At 40.5% G+C, this 23,492-nt stretch overlaps 1 protein-coding gene across 6 annotated transcripts in view; it reads right to left on the bottom strand.

The window, feature by feature from the left end:
* The window catches only part of GLRA2 (glycine receptor alpha 2), a 202,383-nt gene that overhangs the window by 152,781 nt on the left and 26,110 nt on the right, over window positions 1-23,492 (bottom strand). For 2 of the 6 annotated variants that reach the window (XM_089324791.1, XM_051827599.3), the window contains exon 3: window positions 1,673-1,740. The exons of 2 other annotated variants lie outside the window; for them this stretch is intronic. In XM_089324791.1, the coding sequence (XP_089180917.1) occupies window positions 1,673-1,740 (68 nt within the window). Of the gene's footprint in view, window positions 1-1,513; window positions 1,582-1,672; window positions 1,741-23,492 lie in introns of those variants that run through there. 2 more of the 6 variants (XM_070067262.2, XM_002719913.6) reach the window with 2 other exon arrangements.

Raw genomic sequence — 23,492 nt, 5'->3', positions numbered from 1 at the left:
GCTTTTTCTTGCATTAATGAACATTGAAAAGGTGTGCATTTACATATTTGATTGAGAGTAAGATGCAATGAGGAGATTTAATCAAAGCAACTCAGGAGTTTAATTAATGCAATCAGCATTAGGTCGTGCAAATATTGTCATTGAATGCCATCGTGTAAAGCTGGTGACAGTGATTTGGGCTATGGGAGGCTTTCCCCTCTCTTATTAAGATAAAATCAAGAGGAAAGAGACAGAAGCTGAATGCCAAGTCAGAGTTGTATTACTCTTTGCATGTTTAGCTTTTCTTGTGAATCTTTCAATAATCCTATCAAAACTATCTTGTTTAGGTAAAATACTTAATGCATTATTTCTGGTCAAATCCCTAAAACCTCATTTCTTGACAATGCTATTTCAGAATAATATTAAAATGAGAAGTGGAGTTGGATTTTGTCTAATTTCTCCAGTGTAAAGGAGTGACAAATTGTAAATGACTTCTAGCATCGAGGAGGCCACAAAATATAGTCATTTATTAAGCATGGTCCTAGTGTCCTAAAGAGGAAATTCATGAAAGCAGGAAACTCTGTCTTTTACTTCTCCATGGCCTCAATGGCATTATGCTCAATTCACTACTTGAGAGTTTTGAGCACATCAGCCACTGTAATACTTAGTTATACAATAATATGGATGTGTACTTTACAGAGACATGCAAATTGGAACCAACCAATTGATTCAGGACTTAAATTGTATTGGGGCTAAGAAAATATTTTACTCAAAAAGCAATCTCCATACTATAGACTACTACTCTGTAGGGTAAAACTAATGATCTCAGTAAGTTGTTTTGCAGTCAACATGACCATGACATTTATAAAGAATATTGGGTGGTTTTATAGTATCTGACATCTTTTTCACATATATGAAAGATGTTTAAACGTAATCTATGATGGGCTTTTAGTTTTATCTATTTCTTTTAAAAAATGCATATGATATAATTGCTATGGACTTGGGACTACTGTCTATTACCAACAAGATTGTGCACACATAGATATGTGTGTGTGTATATACGTGTGGGTGCTATTATAAGTTCAGCTACTTGGTATATATCTTGGTATATATCTTGGTATATATCTTACAAGTATTTAATAGGGAGGTTTAACTATGTTACAACTTCCATTATATGTATAAGATCAGCCATTATAAATATGTCTTCAAGTTTAACATTTATACTTATGAAACATTAGAGATGCATATTATTAAATATCCTTGACTATACATCCTGCTTATTACTGATAATTCTACCAAAAACTAGCCAAACATCAAATGTTTCCAAAATTTCTCTGGCATCATCAATAAAAGACTATTGAATTTTAAGAACTTATCACTTGCTAGTGATTGTCCAAAATTAAAGCATATCAATCATTGCTTTTAGAGGTGAACAGTGTTGGAAATTGGCACTCAGCGAATGTCTCGCAGATACGCTCTGTGATCCCACATCCCATTCCTTCACATGATGGCTTCAATGCTCAGTCCCACTCACCATTGTAGTTTCTGCTATTGACCCAAAGCTGTTGATAAATATGTTGCAGGTAACATTTACAGGAGGCCCTGCAAGTTGAACAATAGAAAGTTTGACAGGTTGTGTTCATGGCATAATTGAGTCACGTTTTTCTCTTGCCAGTGGCATTGTAGCACTTACCATGGTGGTTTCTGTGACTGATCCAAAACTGTTGATAAAAATATTGCAAGTAACGTTTACTGGAGGACCTGCAGAACGCAATAAGAATATTGCAATGGACATTGAAGCAAAAATATATAGCTCCATCAACATCTGTGCAAATGGCTAAAAATGTAAATAAAACTGAAATGATGATGTGATTGCAAAGAAAATTGTACCTAGTGTTATATAATGATAACACTCCCACTAGAATTTTGGACAATGACAGTTAAGCAACGGCAACTTACCCTGAAGTTTTAGATTTGGAAAATATAAGCAGAAGACTGTTTAATGGAATTCATTGCCATATGTTGCTATAAAAATAGCCGTTAGAGTGGGTGGCTTTCTTTGACCTTAGGATAATCAACTTTGTAGGCATCAACTGTTGGGTGTTCTATGGTGATGACATAGGGGCCATAAGGTCAAAATAGAGCTGCATTTTGTTTTATGGGTCAGGAACATCTACTTCCTTTTGTATAACAACTTTTAAAACGGTGGGTTACTTGCTTTCTTTTGACACCTCTGAATTTACTCCATTCCTTCTTCGCATATTCTGAGTCCCAATTCAAAATGATATGCAGAAATACAAACACAAGGAACATTAACTCATTGTAAGTTGTAAACACCAGCAGAAATGCCACTTAATGCCTGTATTGTTGCCTCAGTAACTGTAGTGTAGCGCCAGGGTAATTACACCGAAACGTGCTTTGACCTAAGAGTCCACTCTTCTGGCCAGAAACCAGACACTAGCCTGACTTCTCGTCTTCTCCTGCTCGTCTTCTCCTGTGTTTCATCAAGAGCTAAGTCACTGACAGTTCCCTGCTTCAGGTTTGAATGTGTTGATTACCTTTGCGGTACTTTCCCCTAAGGCTTTCTGAGAGAAGAAAATGCTGAGCCACCTAGTCCTTCCTCCTGTGGAAATTTGTCTCTTGCTGGAGAAAGGCTCAGCAACACCTTAGGGTACTCAGACCCAGTAAGCTAGGCTTGCAGCCTCTCAAACCTGGTAGTAAAAACCTCAGTTGTGGCCGGACTCGAGCACCAGGTTTTATCTCTAAAGGTCCACGTCCGGGTTAGGTTCCTGAAATGAGGACAGAAAGCTTGGAGTAAAATAGCCATGTAAGTCCCCAATTCAGGTCTTTTGGCAAAAGGAGCAAGCAGTTTTGATAAAAAAAAAAGAAAAAAGAAGATGTGGTAACATTTTCTTTTTGAAATGTAATTAGTTTTTCTGTTTTTGATGAAAAATTATTGCATTTATTTTCTCATAAAATTTTTATAGACTTGAAAGGACAGGAAGTGCCATATTACCAAGTGTTTTCCCACTGAATTTTTTGAAACACCCCACCTCTCTTAATTGATCTCTACCCTCTTATATCAGCATCTCCCAAGATGAGTTCTCCGGAGTCACTTCCTACTTGACTTCATTTTGTCTTTACTTTCTGGTTACTCAAAACACAATAAAAACCATTCTTCTCTTTTCTAGCTATATAATTGTATTTTCATTGTGAATCTATTTTTCTGCCAGGGCTGACGTTGTGGCACAGTGGGGTAAGACACTGGTTACTATGCTGGTGCCCCATATCAGAGCAGTGCTTGAGTCTCAGCTGCTTCATTTGTTATCCAGCTTCCTGCTAAAGTACCTTGCAAATCAGCGGAGAATGGCCCAAGTACTTGGGACCCTGATACCCAAATGGGAGACCTGAATGGAGTTCTAGGCTCCTGGCTTCAGTCTGGCCCAGCTCCGGCCGCTGCAGCAATTCAGAAAGTGAACCAGCAGATGGGAGATTCTCTCTCTCTCTCTCTCTTTCTTTCCCCGCCCAAGTCTGTCTGTATTTCAAATAAATAATAAATAAATCTTTAAAAATATGTTTCCTGTTAAGAAATAAATTAGGCAAGGGAGAGGCAAGTCATAACATATTATGTGTATTTGCCTTTTTTTTTCTCTGTTCACCAAGAAACATTTCCTTGTAAATCATCCAATTCAGGGTGGAAAGTTTTCATGAATTCGTATATGCAAGAGAGAGAGAAAATGAATGATGGGGAGGAAGAAACATGAAAAAGAGAAATTTCTTTTTAACAAGAGGGATTTGAGATTTGAAACATTGTATATTATCTGTCTGGCCTACCCAACTAACTTGGAAGCATTAGAGTCTGGGTCCTACCATCATACATATGTTTGTATCCTTTCTGGTAAATGGCAGTGTAAATATATTCTGGGAACTTGAAATATTTTTCAGCTACCATAGATGATAACATTATGCTAAGCACATTAATAGCCATCTAGTTCCATAACCATAAAAGAGATTTTTTTCTTACTTTTCTAGTACATAATTGTGGATGAGAAAAGTAGGGGTTCTGAGAGGTTAAGGAACTTGCTTCATGTCAGGCTACTGGAATTAGAAAAGCTGAGACTCAATGTCTCATTGATGTTTCAAAACCCTAAACTTTCAACCACTTTGCTACCATGCTACTTTACACCTGTTTGTGTGTTTCTTGCTCCTTTACATCTGACCCCATCAATTCTGGGCATTTTGTTTCAAAGTTCTTGCACTTCTATATAAAACCTTGGACAGAAAAACAGTTTTTGAAAGTTCCTTTAATATTTATTTTTGTTTGAGAGGCAGAGATGGGGAGACATGGACTAAAGGAGAGAGGGGAGCACAAGAGAGAGAGAAAAAGAGAGAGAGTGAACATACATCTGCCGGCTCACTCCTCAGATGTGTGAAGTAATCAGGGCTGATCCAGGCTTGAGATGGGAGCTGTGAACCCAAGCCATGTCTACTGCCTGGGCAGCAAGGACTCAGCTACTTGAGCCATCACCTGCTGCCTGGCAGGGTGTGCATTAGCAGGAAGCTGCATCAGAAGCAGAGCTGGGACTCAAACTCAGGCACTCTGATAGGGGATGCTGGTCTCTCAAGCACATCTTGACTACTAGGCCAAATGCCTGCCTGCTCCAGTAAGCTTTTCTTTTTTCTTTTTCTTTTTCTTTTTTTATGAGGAATTAGCACGTACTTGTACTAAGAACTGACACATAATATTAAAACCTCGCTCCTGGCCAATGAGTGTCTTATTTCATTCTTCAATATTTAGGTGCCATCATGGTCCCCATTCTATAGATGAGAAAAAACAAGGCACAAAGGTGGTTGATTAATTTTCCCACAGTCACCGAGTTTGTAAGAGGCAGAAATTGCCATACTTTAAGGACATTTTTCCTAACAGGAATAAAATGCCTGAGGCCAATATCTCACCCTTTCTTGGTTACTGTTTCTATAGAATATTTTTTTCTATCCTTTTGTTGTCAAGCTATTACGTCTTTGGATCTTAAGTGAGTCTCTTGTAGATTGCATATAGTTGGATCAAGGTGTGCTTTATACATTCTTCTTATTTACGTTTTTTGACTGGGAAGTTTAACCCACTTAGAAATAAAGTGATTACTTATAAAGACTTCTGTCATTTTAGTATTTGCTTTATGAATATCTTATAGCATTTTTATAGCTGTTTTGGGACCTAATTTCTTCTATTACTACTCTTTGTGTTTAGTGTGATATTTTTGTGGTGAGTCACTGGAATTCTCATTTCATTTTTTGTATACTTTTCAGATATTTTCCTTATGTTACCACAGGGATTACATTTAATATCCTAAATTTATTACAACCTAGTAAAAAATGATACCAACTTAACTTCAATAAAATATAAAAACCCCATCCAGCTCCATCCTGTCCCCTTTGTATTACTGTTGACACAGATTACATATTTTTGAATGCCCAATAAAACAGGCTAACAATTCTCTTATGCATTTGTATTTTAAAGCATGTAGGAGATACAAAGTGAGTTATAAAACAAAGCTACAGGACATTGCTTTTATATGTTATATTTTCACTGTTAAATATATTTTAGATTTATATTTTATTGGAGCCCTTGATTACTTCATAAGACTTTAATCACTATCTAGCATTTTAAAAAATTTCCACTGGAAGGACTCCCTTTATCATTTCTTGTAGGGTAAGTCTAGGGGTAATGGACTCCTTCAGCTTTTGTTGATCTGCAAATGTCATCATTTCCCATTCATTTGTGAAGGGCAGTTGTGCTGGCTATAAATTAGAGGGTTGGTTTTTCAGCACTTTGCATCATCGTACTGTCTTCACCCCTCAAAATTTCTGCTGAGAAATCAGCTGATAATATTATTGGAGATCCCAGGAATGTAATCAGTTGTCTTTTTCTAGCTGCTTTTAAAGTGTCTACTTTTTGGCTTTCAACAGTTTAATTATAATGTATGTTGGTGTCAATCTTTTTGAGTTTATTCTGCTTAGAATTCATTAGACTTCTTGGATTTGTAGATTCATGCTTGTACCAAATATGGGAAACTCTTTAAATTATTCTATTTAAAAATTATTTCAGGCCTGCGTCACAGCGCACTAGGCTAATCCTCTGCCTGCAGCGCTGGCACTCCGGGTTCTAATCCCGGCTGGGGCACCGGGTTCTAGTTCCAGTTGCTCCTCTTCCAGGCCAGCTCTCTGCTGTGGCCTGGGAAGGCAGTGGAGGATGGCCCAAGTGCTTGGGCCCTGCACCTGCATGGGAGACCAGGAGGAAGTACCTGGCTCCTGGCTTCAGATCGGTGCCATAGTAGCGGCCATTGGAGGGTGAACCAACGGAAAAAAGGAAGACCTTTCTCTCTGTCTCTCTCTCTCACTGTCTCACTTTGACTGTAAAAAAAAAATCATTTCCACCTTTTCTTTATTTTTTCTGGAACTCTCAGAATGTGTATGTTGGTTTGTTGATGTCTCCTTGACATCTTATACTCTGTTCACTTTGCTTCATTCTCTTTCCTTTCTGCTCCTCAGAATTGATACTTTCATTTGTCCTATCTTTTTGTCTTCTGCCTGCTCAAATTTACTACTGAATTCTTCTAGTGGATTTTTTTTTTTGACAGGCAGAGTGGACAGTGAGAGAGAGAGACAGAGAGAAAGGTCTTCCTTTGCCGTTGGTTCACCCTCCAATGGCCGCCGCGGCCGGCGCACTGCAGCAGGCGCACCGCGCTGATCTGATGGCAGGAGCCAGGTGCTTCTCCTGGTCTCCCATGGGGTGCAGGGGCCATCCTCCACTGCACTCCCGGGCCACAGCAGAGAGCTGGCCTGGAAGAGGGGCAACCGGGACAGAATCCGGCGCCCCGACCGGGACTAGAACCCGGTGTGCCAGCGCCGCTAGGCGGAGGATTAGCCTAGTGAGCCGCGGTGCCGGCCGTCTTCTAGTGGATTTTGCATTTCTCCTTCGCATTTCATCTGCAGAATTCCTGTTTGACTTCTTTTTATAATTTTTATCTCTTTATGGGTACTCTCATTTAATTCATATATCATTTTCTTGATTTCTTTCCATTGTTTTTCCTTGGCCTTTAGGTCTTTGAGCATATTTAAGACAGTTTTTTTAAAGTTTTTGTTTAAGTACAATATTTTGTTAAGCACAATATTTCATTTTCCTAGGGGATGATTTTTGTCTATTTATTCTTTTGAATGAGTAATACTTTCCTATTACTTTGTGATTTTTGTTGAAAAATGGACATTTGAAAATTATAATGTGGTAACTTTGAAAGCCATATTATCTCTCTTCCCAAAGTTTGTTGGGTACGCAGATTGTTTAAATCTATAGTAGACCATTTATTTAGTGACTTGCCAAAACTATTTTTGCCAAGACTATAATGTTTCACGTCTCATATGTTTACTAAAGTCTCTCTCCCTCAGTTTGTGCTCAGGTACACAATAACAGAGATTTTCTTGAACACTAGAAAATTGAAAATAAAAACCAGTTGACCAAACAAATAAAACTAAACCACACTTTTCTCGTTTTTTTGCAGAATGGTTCTGTCCTGGAGCATTTCTTCAGCACTTAGCCAGACTTGAAATGAGTCTAGGAATCAGCCCAAGGAGGAAGCTTCCGGTCTGATCATATCTTTTCTGTATACACATCTTGCCTGAGAATGCAGTGGCCTTCTAAGTTTGCCATGTACTTGGCTGATTTTGAATGTCCTCATTTCCTTAGGAAACTCCCTCCAGCTTTTACTTCCAGGCTTTTACGTTGTCTAAAAGACAACATATTGTATGTTAATCTTTTCCCCTGTGGTGTGTAAAGGTTTTTGATTTGGCTTGCAATGTTTTTCATCAGTACCACTTTTTTTTTTTTCATCTGAGGTTTGAAGTTAGGAGAAAACAGTGATAAACACTGTTATGGCATGGATTGTGTCCCCTCTGTCTCCCCCAAATTCATACATCCTAACCTCTAGAACTTAAGAATGTAAACAGCTTTGGATATAAGATCTAGAAAGTAATAAATAAGGTTAAATGATGTCATGAGAGTGAGCCCTAATATTATGTGACTAACATACTTAGAGGAGGAGAAAAGATAGGCCAGTATGTGTGTGCATGGAGAAAGGAACATATGAGGATACAGTCAGAAGGCAGACATCTACAAGCCAAAGGAGACCACAGATGCCGACATCTGGGTTTGGGATTTCTAGCATCCAGAATGGGGAGAAAATGTCTGTTGTTTAGCCTACCCTGTCTGTGATCCATTGTTATGGTAACCCTAGAAAGCAAATACAAGGCTTACATCTGTCCTTCTGGAAGCCTATGGATAGGTTAGTGCTGATACACAAAATAATCTTTCATTAAAGTTTTCTCTTCTCCTAGAACCAGGACCCAGGGCCCCACACTGGGAATGCAGCCTGTTATCTACTCAAAACCAAAATCACTTCCATAACAGGGAGGGCATATAGAAACAGCAGGTAAAAATACCACAAAACCTTCCTGCTATTTTGAAGTTTCCTTTTTCTTGATGCAGTGGTCAAATGGTTACTGTACACTTTTACAGTTTTCCAAGATTCTGGCAAAGTTGATCCTGGCCATTTCTACTTTGCTTTTTGTGTTTCTGTAGGGGGATAAGAACCTGGAGCTTTCTACTTTGCCATTTTGTTGATATCACCTCCTATTAGCTGAAAGTTTTATTTAACCATGTGAATTTTTTTTTTTTTTTGACAGGCAGAGTGGACAGTGAGAGAGAGAGACAGAGAAAAAGGTCTTCCTTTTGCCATTGGTTCACCCTCCAATGGCCGCCGCGGCCGGCGCACTGCAGCCGGCGCACCGCGCTGATCCGATGGCAGGAGCCAGGTGCTTCTTCTGGTCTCCCATGGGGTGCAGGACCCAAGCACCTGGGCCATCCTCCACTGCACTCCCTGGCCACAGCAGAGAGCTGGCCTGGAAGAGGGGCAACCGGGACAGAATCCGGCGCCCCGACCGGGACTAGAACCCAGTGTGCCGGCGCCGCAAGGTGGAGGATTAGCCTAGTGAGCCGCAGCGCTGGCCCTGAAGATATATTTTTAAAGGATGTTCAGTTAGTATAGCAGGAAAACACCAACAGCCAGAATTCTAGTGATTAGCCTAGTGAGCCGCGGCGCCGGCCCTAACCATGTGAATTATGATACTCCTGAAGAAAGTAATTTATGTCATTATTTCTCAAACTTATTTTGACTATTGGTTTTTTGTTTTTTTTTAGATGGACTTTACTTTTTATGGACTAAATTTCAAAGTTAGCAAGCAGTTTTCAAAGCATGGTTTAGAAAATGCTGATCCACATTATTAGTTTATAAACTCAATTAATACATTCTTCCAAGTTCAGTATATGCTGAAGTGAGCACAAAGAATTCATTCTTCTTGTAGCAAATACGTTAGATGATAATAGAACTATGATGAGCACCAATGGCGATCATCACAGGGCTATTGTAAAGTCCTGTGCTCCTGCCAAGGAAGGAATGTCTCATTGGGGGCTGCATAATAGGTACTGAGGATGGAGAGGCAAGAGAAGAGGAGTAAATACTAAGTAAAGATCAGTTTAATGTTTCCCAACTATTTGTCAAAGAACAAATCTGTATAATGATCATCTAGTATAGATTTACAGTTCAGTGATGCAAATGAAAAAAATATACTTGTGTTCAGATTTGACAAATGTGTGAATTCATCCATGAGCTATCTTGGACACTCAGTACCCTAGATGACAAGTTGACAACATTTTTAAGGACCAGATAGTAAATAGTTTAGGCTTTGCTAGACATAGAATCTCTGCCATGACAACTCAGTTTTGCCTCTGCAGTAAAAATGCACTGTAGGCAATATATAAACCTTGAATGTTGCTGTGTTCCAGTAAAACTTTATTTACAAAACAGGTTGTAGGCCAGCTTTAGTCTATGGGTCAAGTTTACTTGGCCTTGCTTTGGAATCAGATTGGGAGGTTGGAGTACAGCAGAAATTTCTGTGGAACTCCATGGGTGTTCCATTACTGAAACTGAGGATTAGCCATGGGCATGGAAGAGCATAGGGACTGTATGTATGACTATATATAATAAATTTGATGCTATGCTCTGTGGCATCAACAAAGTCTGCTTTAGCAGAACAATTGGATAGAAAATGATGTCCCTGGGGCCAGTTGCACCAAATGAGACTACTATGTTTTCACAAGTGTGATGAGGTAGCATAGAAGTGAAACGTGGACAAGGCAGACAATATTGATGACAAATACTTACTGTGTTTGACTCATTCATTTTATTCAATATATTTAATATAATGACTCAGGCTTTACTCATAAAAATGCAGTAAGATCCTTTATTTTACATATTCAGATTGTAGAATTAATATGCATAATTTCTATCATGATAATGAAATTTTATTCATTGTAGGTATATTAAAATAAGCTTATTAAAAGTATATATGTGTATATTTACAGTTATAATGATATATACATATACATGTATTATGTATTGACCAAAGCTTTCTAAGTTAATGACAAATACTATTTTATTAAATTTTTTGATAGATTCTATTTAAAAACAAGCATCAGGAAAGCATAGGGGATCCTATGTAATAAGACAATTAGTCACTGTCGGTTAGTTTTGCCCTCGTTGTTTTCCAACATGTTTAAGATGAAAGACTACTTGAGAGCAGAGGGCATTCTTTGCTTCTAAGATGAAACTGTTATTTTTTTTTCACTTCTGTCAGAAATACACAAGAATGGCATTTTCATCTTGCATGTTAGTTCTTGTAAATAATTGAATGTTTCTTCAAGTACAACAGTTGCTTTAGTGCGGGGCTCCTGGATGGGAATGGGATATTGATATATGTGTTTGCTTTATATTGAAATTAAATTTTCTTTGGTATAAAATTTTTTCTAACAAAAATTTCCTCGCCATTAAGTCAAAAAGAGATAAATGGAGAAAACAAAGCATACAGAATCACAAGCATGTAGCGTTAAGCACCAGAGCCTTGATATCTGAAGACATGTAAGCCCCATTTTTTATAATTGCTTCCTGTGTTGTATGGTGCTTTCATGCCCATGTAGGAGAGAGCTTTGGAGGGTGGGAAGATTGCAAGTGGAGGGAATGGACTGTCATGGTAGTGCTGTTTTCCTGAGGAGGGATTAGAAGCTTCTAATCTGAAAGGATGGTGATTTCTTTTTTTAAATGTTGTGATCTTTATTAGGAATGGCCACATTAGGGTGGGGATTGGGCAAGCATTTAGCTGAGCAGTTAAGATGCCAGATAAGACCTTCTGTTCTCACATCTGAATGTCTGGTTTTGATATCTGGTTCTGGCTCTCCTCTCTAATGCAAGCTTTGGGAGGCAGCAGTGGTGGCTCAAGTAGTTAGGTAAACAGTTTACCTTTGCTTTCTATGTTTCTGTATGGGAACAAGAACCTGGAGCCTTCTACTTTGCCATGTTGTTGATACCACCTCTGATTCTCAAAAAGTTTTATGTAACCTTGTGAATTATGATATTCCTGAAGAAAAAAATCATTTGTATTATTATTTCTCAAACTTCTTTGACCGTAGGTGTTTTGTTTGTTTGGCAGGACTCAACCACATTTTACAGCTTTCTTGCTTCTAGGAGTTACACATAAATATTCTTTATGTCTAAGAAACCCTTGTAACCAGAATGGATTTGCGATTATTGCTACCAGCTTCTTTATTAAAATAGGCTTTCTGAATCTTTATGGTTTTGGCATTTTGGTCCAGATCATCCCTTGTTGTAGGGGTCTTTCTTGAGCACTGGAGGATCTTCAGGGGCACCCCTGTTTTCTACTTATCAGATGCCAGTGGCACCTGACCCCTTACAGCCCCTGTTGTGATAACCAAAAACATTTCTAGCATTACCAAGTGCACCCTTGTTGGGAACCACTAAATTATAAAGATAAGGTAAAAAAGGTAAAAATGATAGGGTAACTGAGATTATTTAACAAGATCATGTTTTATGTTAAAATGAAATGAGCTTCAGATTCTTTTTCTGATTTATCAAACAAATGCTTGTGTTACAGTAGACCATGTATCAGATGCATGGCTTTCTGATGAAAGGCCCTCATGTATTTCAACAGAATGTGTGTGGGGAGCAACTCGGACTAGACTGTTACTGGAATTAAGACTTATTCTATGCATCTGCTCTCCCACAATATGGCCCTGAGAAGGGAGTAACAACTTCTACACAGCTGCCTCTCGCCAACTTGAGTGATGACCTGCAGGAGCTGATCCTGCTCCTGATTGGAGGAGAGCAGCATACTCGGCGTATGGGTAGCAGAGTTGGGATTGGCGGAAGAGGACTATAAAGGAGGAGAGAGACACCATGCACCAGGAACATCTATCTGAAGGAACACCTGAGCAGCCCCCGAGAGAGCCGGCCGGCGGTGTGCCGCTCCCCCGCGGAAGTGGGGAAAGTGGCAGGGGGAACTGCCCTTCCACAGAGGTGGAAGGGTCGGTAGCCAACCCGGGAAGAACCAGCAGCAAACCCGGGGAGGGCTGAGCAGACGAAAGAACAGCGCAGGGTCCTGTGTCGTTCCTCCACGAAGAGGGGGAGCGACAATGTGGATTTTAAAAAATATATAAGCCTCCTTTTTTGTTAAAACAGAGCACTGTTATGGGTCTTATACTCATTTGTTAGGAAATTAAATTTGCATTTATTTGCTGAATTCTTTATATTTCCATGTCATTACTCATTAGAGTTACAAATATTTATTATCAATTATGTGCCTGGTTTATACTTAGTGTTCTACTTGTTATCATTTACACTTAGATGGTGTATTGTGGGGCAAATATAAAAAAAATCAGGCATTAAGGACAAGTCAGAAATGTCTTGCTGAAAAGCCCTTGAGTCATTCTGCAACAAGTATGTGCCCAACCAAGCCTCACTGAGAGGGCATTTTTGCTGAGACTCTTTCTAATACAAGTAAACTACTGGTGGTGGTGGTGGTGTTGCTATTCATTATAGGATCACCTTAAAGTGAGTGTTTATGTTTTGGAAGATTCAGGACACTTTGCTTGTGGTAACCAGGTTCATTTCCTATTTTAAAGATTGCAGAGACTAAATGAAACATTCAGGATAAGAATAATTTTCTAATGTAATCTACATATACTTTTATTTATGCTGTAATAAAATGTCATCATATGGAGAATTGCTGGAAAACATGGGATTCTTGTTGTCTTGGGATTGGAGTAGATAATAAACACCCGTTTAGCTTTAGAAGGCTACTTTAAATGCTAATTTTGGAATTCGTTTTGAAATAAAGAGACCTGAGAATTTCTCCTGAACCCAAATGACATTTCCTTTCATTTTAGGAAGTAACAAAAATAGAATTGAAGATTTTCTCTTGTGTTAGTTGAATCTTCTACTACTGTGCAAAATGAATAGCAAGTTGATCAATTTGTTAGATCCTGAAATATTGAAAGTAGATTTTTTAACATTAAAAATTTTAAGAAGGAATTTTGCTGTGTTTGGATTTATAATAATGAAATTGGTAGCTAGGCTCTACGCATACATACATATAACTTGTTTTCATGCTCAAATATTCCAATCCTTCAAAGTCAAATGATACTCACTCAATGAATTTGATTCTCCCCATCTGAATATTATCTGAGAATTTCCATAGCCCCATATCCCTTATCATGTTGTATTCAAGTCCATTTTTTTTGTTTCTCATCTTTCCTAGTATGCTCCAAACAGGATCTGATTTGCATTTGATTCACTGTTATGAACCCTGGGGCACTCAGTCTAGTACTAAGCACATAGTAGGTATTTAGTAAATACACAATGAGCATTATTGATCAGAATGTAAGCTTTTCGTGTGTAAAGAAGTTTGATTCAGAACCATCCTTAATGCAAGGCATTTTGTCTCCATCAATCTGCTTCCATCCCTTTAGCTTCAACTGATAGTTCATTCAAAACATTTCATTTAAATAAATGGTCTCATCTAAGCCTATGAGATCAGAAGCAATTTTTGTTTGTTATCACCCCAATGCACTCAACAAAGTGAGAAAAGTGTGACAAATATCTGACACTCACCAATGAGAAGTATTGCAATGTGCCTCCTTTGAAACCACTGCTGAGCTTCCCTGTTTGAGGTGAGTCACAGAACTTCTTAACCATTGCTCTCCCTCCTAATAGCATCCCTTCCAGTGCACTGTGTCATAATGGAAAAAAATCATAACCTTCAGGACCAGAAGGACTGGGTTTACGTCTGGGATCTGCTATGTATTATTTGTGTGATTCTATGTAAGCTACTTAATTACTCTGGGATCCAGTCTCCTCATCTATGAAAGAAGAAACCACTTCACCTAACTCTCAAGTTCATTGGGAGCACCAAATGAGATAGTGTGTATGAAATACCAGCTATTTCTTTTCTCTTACCATCTCCTTCCCTATGCATATTAAGTAAAGATCATACTCCTAAACATAGAGATTTCCTCTTTTTTTTTAACAATCATATGTACTTTTGTAAACACATTATTTCTGCCCTCCTTTCATCTTTAGTCATAATGTTAAGAAAAAAAGTTGAGCTTTAAAAGTATAAATAAGCTCTCAAAAAATCTCTCCTTAGTGGAGAAGGATTACATTGTTAAATCTAATAATCAGGAATATGAAGAAAAAATTGTGCCCCAAAGGAAAACTATGCATTGTTTTTTATGGTATACCCTTTAGTGTTATCTGACTGATTTTATGTGAGCTATTTTACAAGTGCAAATTATATACCTTGTGGTAATGCAATGTATCTCTTGCTTATAGACAGGTGAACTCTGTCCTGTTATCCCCTGTAGAGATCCAGGTAGTTTCCTTCCCCAACTGTGGAACAGGCTAGTTTTGCCTCCATCTGCATATTCATTTCAAATTCTTGACCTGTAAAATGTGTCTGTTTGAATTTCCTTTTCAACTGGTTATACCAACTGCCTGATTCCTTCACTATTAATGTGGTAAATAAAATCTTTAACATGTATTAACATTATATCTGTGTGAGAATCATGATTTTAATTTGTTTTTGAAAGTTATATTTTAATGTGAATTTACAAAAAATAAAAGATTATTACCCTTTGGAAATCTTAGGCTCAGAGCCAGGCTTTTGAAACTTGAAGATGTAAATCCGGTTAAAGCCACTGCAGTGCTGGGCTACTCCACACTCTCTATTTAGCTGTCAAAAGGGATCTTAAAGCACCATGTCTGTCAATGAATAGTACCTAAGCTCTCATTTTCCTGCTCTGTTCCTCTGTGGCTCCCACAAATGTGGACTTATTTCCTCCTTAGGCATTCTGCACCATTTCTCTGGGGGTGGGAAGGTCACCACTGTACTGTTAGGAAACAGGTTTTCTATGTCAGCAACAGTTCTAAAAATAAAAGGCAGCATTCCTGATATGTATTCTTCGCTCTAACAACTAGGACAGCCACTTCCCTACTGCGAAGGGAAACCCTGAAATCATGGTGCTTGTTGTCTTAGCAAGTACTCAAATTTGACTGCCAGATTCCGAACATTTAAGTAGCATAGTACTTCCGTGTCTTATGTCATACTGTGCCATATATCTTGGTAATTCAGCTTACTTAAAAAGCATTTGTTCGACTCTTTCTATATATTAGGTGCTCAGTTTCCTTGGGTTCCCCTTGAGTCAAGGATTCAGGTGAAAGCAGCTTCCATAAATGATATGCAAGATAAAATCATGGAAATGAGTCAAGATAAGGGAAGCAGAAAAGAAAAGGTGAGTTCATAGTAAGTTCATTATCCTGGGTTGGCAAATGAAGCTTTAGCCCATGAGTAACTCTGGAAGCCAGTACAGACACTCTTCTGAGCTTTCTGCCCAATGGGAGACGGAGCTGGGATATTTTACATGAATTCCCATTAAGCATTTGATGAGAGAACTCCCGGGGGGCATAATCCATCTTCATTTCTGATCTGCCACAGAGGTGGGCAAAATGAATTGGATCAGAGAAAGCCCTCAAGCACAAAAATGCAGCTGCTGACATCTGGAAGTCAAGTTATGTGTTGATGTGGCAAGGGATTGGGGATATGGCATAAGCACTGATAATGATACTATGTGAGGTCCTTGGAATATAAAAATGCGCCCAATCTTGGCTTTCAATAAACCTGTAATCTGTCATGGCAGAAAAATCTGGATTGGACTAACTACCCTGTACTGTGATAAAAAAAAAAAAAAACAGCATTTTAAGGAAATCTAGCAGAGGAAGAAATAAATTGTGCATGGGGAAAAGGGAAGAGGAGAGGTTCTGCAGATAGTTGATGTATTTGTTAAATGCAGAGGAGAGAGGAGATATGGCTCCATTTTACAGAGACTATATGTCACTAGACAAAGTGTAATTGGTAACTGAAGGCCACATCTGCGTCATTGCTCTTTATTGCATTTCCCCCCACTAATTTGAAGCCCCCCACATTTTGCATTGTTTGTTAGAGGTTTTTGAAGTGATAGAGAAACTGGTCGATGTCTGGATTTTGATTTATATTTCTACCTTCATCTCAGTGCGACAGGGTCTTTGGCACTCAGCTAAATTTAGTTGTCCCTCCAAGAGGAAAGCAGATCTGTGGCCTCCTCTCATTTACCATTAAGTTCACATTGGAAGTGGAGGAAGTCATTCTCCCATCAGACACCATCACTTCCTGGGGGCTCAGGATAATGGGCAGCAACATCGCATTGGGGCCTTGAGAGGGTTATAATTTGAAAATATGAGATTTTGGATGGTTTGCTAAAGAAATAAAATGGGGTGTTTACCCATGAGAACTTCACACTGGAGGCAAGATTCGTTGAAGCTTTGAAAAGGCTCTAGTTTTGTGAATTGTACCATACATAATAAGAAAATCCTTTGTTGAAAAAAGGGCTTATTCCCCAAACCTCAGGTAACAGAGGGGAAAATCTGGCAAAGTCAAAAAGCAAGAATCTTCCTAAGAAAGTCTTTTTTTTTGGAAGTCAGCCTGGTTGATGCACATCTTTCCAAACATGCACCTCCACTTGTGTGTGCTGTACATTTTCAAAGCAGACACTGCTAGCCTGGGTAGGCCACATTAGGAGCAGCAGAGTGGTTGAGTATTTTGCAAACTCTAAAGATTGTGATAATTAGTTTCTAGATCTGGAGAAAGGGAGTTGGTAATGGTAGTACTTACCAGTTTTGTAGTGAATGAATAAGAGCACGTGTGTAACACACTTACCATGTTGCCTCCTACATTGTGAAGCATGATCATCTTTGTAAACCCACCTATAACCCGAGTCCTCCCTCCTCTTCCACATCTTCCTTGTACTTCAGCTATTAGCAACTGCCCTTATTCAGAACTTCTAGTCTCTCTGACATAAGTCTGTACACAATGGCATGATTGTATGATGAGTTGGCTTGTGTTGCTCGGACCTGTTTTATGTGTAATTTATTGTTCAGGAGGATGATACACTGCTAGAGTACAGAGGTTAGCTGTCAGTGCTTCTAGAAGTCCCCAAAGTCCCTGTAAATTATGTGCACCGTAAGTATTTCTCCCAAATATTTCGTGATCCATTTGCACATTGTTATAAAGTCAACTTGACTTGGTGTGTTGGCAGAAAATGCTTCCTCTGCTTAAGAAAAGTCCAAGTGAATTATTTCAGAGAGCAGTCTCATTAGTTCTGAAGAGGGTTAGCCCAGCAAGTGGACTTTAAAACCTTCCTCCTCCTGTTCCATGAGCAAGCTCTGAGCCTTCATATGTGTTGGGAAGTAATAATGAGAATAAAATTGAATAGCTCAGGTCTTGGAGTCTTAGAGTTTTCTTTCACTTTGTCCAAATGATTGAGATTGTTAAAACATTCCCTTGTGATTTTATTGTTGTTAGCTCTTGTTTATACGCCTGTGGAACAGTGGTCTTTCTACTTTTCATTTGTTGAGTATTATGGTTAGTGGTGCATTAAGCCTGTGATTATAGAGTGGATTGAAACTATGCTTTGGCAAAAATTAAAAGAAACAAAAGAGAGAGGAAGGGGATTGAGGGAGGGAGTGGGGGAGGGAGCGTGCAATGATTATTTTCTTAGAATTGTACCTATGAAATACATGAAATCTGTTCTCTTTATATTAACATAATTTTTAAAAAATGAAAACATTCCCAAAGCTCAGACAGTAAAGTCTTCTGGGATGCAAACTACAGGACTAGATAAAATGCCAGATGGAAGAACATGCTTTTGGTATGTCATCATTAGCAATTTCCTGGAGTATGTTTAAATACATCACAAATTAGTGTTGAAAGAAGACGTAAAAAATGATTACAAAATGTCACTAGAGACCGAATCATAAAATGTGTAACTCATGGAGGCAGCAGTCCCTGTATCCCTTCTCCTTTCCTCAGTCACTAACTGACCCCTGAAACTCCACACCTCCCTCACCTGCTAGTTAGTTCAATACATCCCAAGCTGAAAGCTTTTGGGTGATTAGAGAAATCAACTTTGCTCATTAATTTCATTACCAAGTTTTTATGTTGAGTTAATAATGTGCTCAAATCTGAGAATATAAAGTTGAAAAATAAACATCATTAGGCAAAACATTGTAAAGGCCTCCTTATAAGCTCCTAACATGGTTGTGGAATTAAGAAATGGAACCAAGTCTAAATCATGGGCTTGATGTATAGCAACACAAATATTTAAGGCCTTTACTATCCCATTCATGGTAATGAGGGCAGACTCATGCAAGATTTCCTGGGATTAAAAACTGTCGCTCCCCCTCTTCGTGGAGGAACGACACAGGACCCTGCGTTGTTCTTTCGTCTGCTCGGCCCTCCCCGGGTTTGCTGCTGGTTCTTCCTGGGTTGGCTGCCGTCCCTTCCACCTCCGTGGAAGGGCGGTTCCCCCTGCCACATTCCCCACTTCCGCAGGGGAGCGACACACCGCCGGCCGGCTCTCTCGGGGGCTGCACAGGTGTTCCCTCAGATGTTCCCCTTAGATGTTCCTGGTGCATGCCGTCTCTCTCCTCCTTTATAGTCCTCTTCCACCAATCCCAACTCTGCTACCCACACGCCGAGTATGCTGCTCTCCTCCAATCAGGAGCAGGTCCTCCTGTTTATTGGTTGAACTGGAGGCAGCTGTGTAGAAGCTGCTTCTCCCTTCTCAGCGCCATATTGTGGGAGAGCAGATGCATAGAATAAGTCTTAATTCCAGTAACTTAGTCTAGTCCGAGTTGCTCCCCACAGATCCCCCTTTCTTTTTATTTTTTGGCGTTGATACGCGCCTGTCTTTGGTGTCCCGCGGCACACACTCTACTCTGCTTGCTAGAGTTGCCCACAGGTGCTTACAAGCCTACCAATCAGGCAAACTGAATCCAAGCCCTCTCATTGCCGTCTTGTGGGGAGACTTATTGGTGTTGGTTCATGCCTATCTTCGGTGACCTGCAGCTCATACTCTGGTCAAGCTGCCTGCTGGTGCTTATCGCCTTACTAATCAGGCAGACCGAATCCAAGCCTTCTCATTGCGGTATTGTGGGGAGACTTATTGATGTTAATTCGTGCCTGTCTTCGGTGACCTGCGGCGCATAAGCTGCTAGCCGCCCACAGGTGCTCACCACCTCCTTAATCAGGCAGACCGAATCCAAGCTCTCTCATTGCTGTGGTGTGGGGAGGCCTTATTTTTCTCTATTTCTCTATCTCCGGGCATTCCTATTTCTCCTATTTCTTCTTTCTGCCAGCATTCCTATTTCTCTCATTTTACTTCTAAACTTCTGTTTCTCTTATCCCTGCGGCTTCCCGGCGCCCGCCCCGAGGCTGCTTCTCGGCGCCTCACCGCCCCGCGGCGGCTTCCTGGCTTTGCGCCGCTTCAGCCCGTGCTTCTCTCATCTGCACAGCTTCCCAGCGCCCGCCCTGCGGCGGGCTCCCGGCTCTGCACGGCTCGGCTTCGCGCGCACACTCCGCGGTCTCCACGCACTTCGCGCCTGCACCACGGCCTCGTGCCAGCCCCGCGTTCCCTATCTATTCACGCCCCGTGCTCTCTCTGCACGCGGCAGCTTCCGCGAATCACACAGCGTAGCTCACGTTTCTGCCACTGGTATTCAATCCAAGTTCCCCGGACTAACCTGGCGAATTCCAACCTGGCGGCCCACGTCTCTGCCTCTGGTTCCAGATTTTCGCCTTTTGCTCCCCGGGCTGACTTGAAGAATTCCAAGCTGGCTTACGTCTCCGCCTCGGCCTGCACTCGCGGCTTCATCCTCCCTAACATTTTTCTCTACCCGGTATGTTTCCCTAAGTTTTCTTCCAACAATATTCCTCCCTCATTTCTCCTGGCCTCTCCCCACAGTCCGTATCCAAGTCTAAGTTTCTTATAGGTTTCACTTTCACTTTCAACCTGCAGTCCATATCTGAGTCTAAGTTTCTTCTTGCTTTCACTTTAAATCCTAACTTCTTTCCCACAGTCCGTATCCGAGTCTATGCCTAGGCTTTCGATAGCTTCTTACGGCACCTTTTCTGTCCGGCTTTTCCCTAGGCTCTTTGCTAGTCTCTCTCTCCGGTATTTTCCACTTCTTCCCGTTTCTTCCCTCCTAGGTTTCCTATCCGAGTCACGGCACCATTATGTCGCTCCCCCTCTTCGTGGAGGAACGACACAAAACCCTGCCTAGGCTTCATATCCGAGTCACGGCACCATTTGCTGCTCCTCCGCACGCGGAGGAGCCGCACCAGACCGGACGCTTATTGTTCCCTTTTTTTACAAGTCCTTTCTATAGTAAAGTAAGAATAAATAAACAGCAAACTCCCAAAGCAAGAATGAGAGAAATGAGAAAGAACGAAGTAACAAACTTCCCCGCGAACTCTCCAACGCACTCTCCAACCAACCCACACCACCATGCCGTCTCTCTCCTCCTATATAGTCCTCTCCACCAATCCGTGCTCTGCTACCCACACGCCGAGCGCGCCGCTCTCCTCCAATCAGGAGCGGCTCTTGCAGCTTGTCAAGTTGGTGAGAGGCAGCTGGGTAGAAGCTGTTTGCTCCTCTCCCAGAGCCATATTGTGGGAGAGCAGATGTATAGAATAAGTCTTAATTCCAGTAACAGTATAGTCCGAGTTGCTCCCCACAAAAAACTAGTTTTGGCTGGTGCCGCGGTTCACTAGGCTAATCCTCTGCCTTGCAGCACCAGCACACCGGGTTCTAGTCCCAGTCGGGGTGCCGGATTCTGTCCCGGTTGCCCCTCTTCCAGGCCAGCTCTCTGCTGTGGTCAGGGAGTGCAGTAGAGGATGGCCCAAGTACTTGGGCCCTGCACCCCATGGGAGACCAGGAGAAGCACCTGGCTCCTGCCATCGGATCAGCGCGGTGCACCGGCCGCAGCGCGCCGGCCGCGGTGGCCATTGGAGGGTGAACCAACGGCAAAAAGGAAGACCTTTCTCTCTGTCTGTCTCTCTCTCACTGTCCACTATGCCTGTTAAAGTGAAATGAATACTATGAGAAACGGTGACTTGATCAGCCCTCGCCCTGACTATTGATGAACAACTTAATGTTATCCCTCTTAGTATTTTTTTTTGTTTGTTCTACTTAATACTTTTGGTTGAATACTGTAATCAATACACAATTCTTAAGTGCTGAAACTTAACTGAAAAGTGATTGCTGTTAAATATAAAAGTGGGAATAAGAGAGGGAAGAGATGTGCAATTCGGGACATGCTCAAGCTGACTTACCTCAAACGGTAGAGTTAGAAACATACCAGGGGATTCCAATTCAATCCCATCAAAGTGGCATGTACCAATGCCATCTCACTAGTCCCAGTGATCAATTTCTGTTCACAATTGATCGTAATGATAGGACTAAGAACCAAAGGGATCATATAAACAAGAATAGTGTCTGCAAATACTAACTGATAGAATAAAAAAGGGAGAGAACGATCCAACATGGGAAGTGAGATACACAGCAGACCCATAGAATGGCAGATGTCCTAAACAGCACTCTGGCCTCAGAATCAGCCCTCAAGGCATGTGGATCCGGCTGAAAAGCCCATGAGAGTATTTCAGGCATGGAAAGCCAAGACACTCTGGGGGAAAAAAAAACCTAAATGAAAGATCTCCGCGAGTGAGATCCCAGTGGAAAGAACGGGCCATCAAAGAAGGAGATACCTTTCTCTGAAGGGAGGAGAGAACCTCCACTTTGACCATGGCCTTGTCTAAATATGATCAGAGTCCATGAACCCAGGGGGCTTCCAGAGCCTTGGAAGCTCATGACAAGAGCCTAGTTTGATTACTGAGGCCATAAACAAGAGTGTCAATTTGTTAAGTCAACAACAGGAGTCACTGTGCACTTACTCCTCATGTAGGATCTCTGTCCTTAGTGTGCTGTACATTGAGATTTAATGCTATAACTAGTACTCAAACAGTATTTTTCACTTTATGTTTCTGTGTGGGAGCAAACTGTTGAAATCTTTACTTAATGTATGCTAAACTGATCTTCTGTATATAAAGAGAAACGAAAATGAATCTTGATGTGAATGGAAGGGGAGAGGGAGTGGGAAAGGGGAGGGTTGCGGGTGGGAGGGACGTTATGGGGGGGAAGCCATTGTAATCCATAAGCTGTACTTTGGAAATTTATATTCATTAAATAAAAGTTAAAAAAAAAAACTAGTTTTGCATCTGGAACAGTGGGGCCGTGAGCAAGTTCATAAGCTCTGTGCTCTATTTCCTTGTCTATAAGATAGGGATAATAATACCATGCATACTTCTTTATGAGGATATTAGGAGGATTAAATGAGTTAATATGTAAAGTTCTTAATGCTTGACACATAGTGAGGACTCAATATAATCTAACAGAACTACTAATAATTATTCCTAGGGCCCCACAATGCAAATGGTGTGAAATATGTGAATAGGTACAAGGCAGAATGAAAGGCTAACCATGAAGGCAACTTGTAGATAACTGGGAAACTGGACTTTTTAAACTTTCCCTTCTTGTTTTGATCTTCTGGGTCTTATGTGTACATGTTTATGGGATATTATGTGATGCTTCATTATATGCATACATTATGTAATACTGTACAGTTAGGGTAAATATATTTCTCTCTTCAAGAATTTAACATTTCTGTATAGTAAAAAAAAAAAAAACAAACCCTGAATCCTATTTTCTAGGTTTCTTTAAATGAATTAGCATTATCTACAGTCACCCTACTGTGCAATAGAACCCCAGAACCTCTTACTCCTGTCTACCTAGAACCTGGTACCCATCAATCAACCTTTCCCAGACCTTCACTTCTCACCTCCCTCCCTGGCCTCTGGTAACCACCACTGTATTTTTAACTTCAATGAAATTTCCTATTTTTAAAATCTCACATATGGGTGAGATCATGTGATATTTGGCTTTAAAAAATTTATTTATTTACTTGAAAGTCAGATTTACACACAGAGAGAAGGAGAGGCAGACAGAGAGAGAAAGAGAAATAGAGAGAGTCTTCTATCCGCCGATTCACTCCCCAATTAGCTGTTGTGACTGGAGCTGTGCTGATCCAAAGCCAGGAGCCAGGAATGTCTTCCTGGTCTCCCAC

The sequence above is a fragment of the Oryctolagus cuniculus genome, chromosome X (assembly GCF_051225735.1).
Source record: "Oryctolagus cuniculus isolate XC-2025 breed Fujian yellow rabbit chromosome X, ASM5122573v1, whole genome shotgun sequence".
Lineage (NCBI taxonomy): Eukaryota > Metazoa > Chordata > Mammalia > Lagomorpha > Leporidae > Oryctolagus > Oryctolagus cuniculus.
The sequence above is the reverse complement of the archived record's forward strand: the minus strand, read 5'-3'. Positions and strand labels throughout refer to the sequence as shown.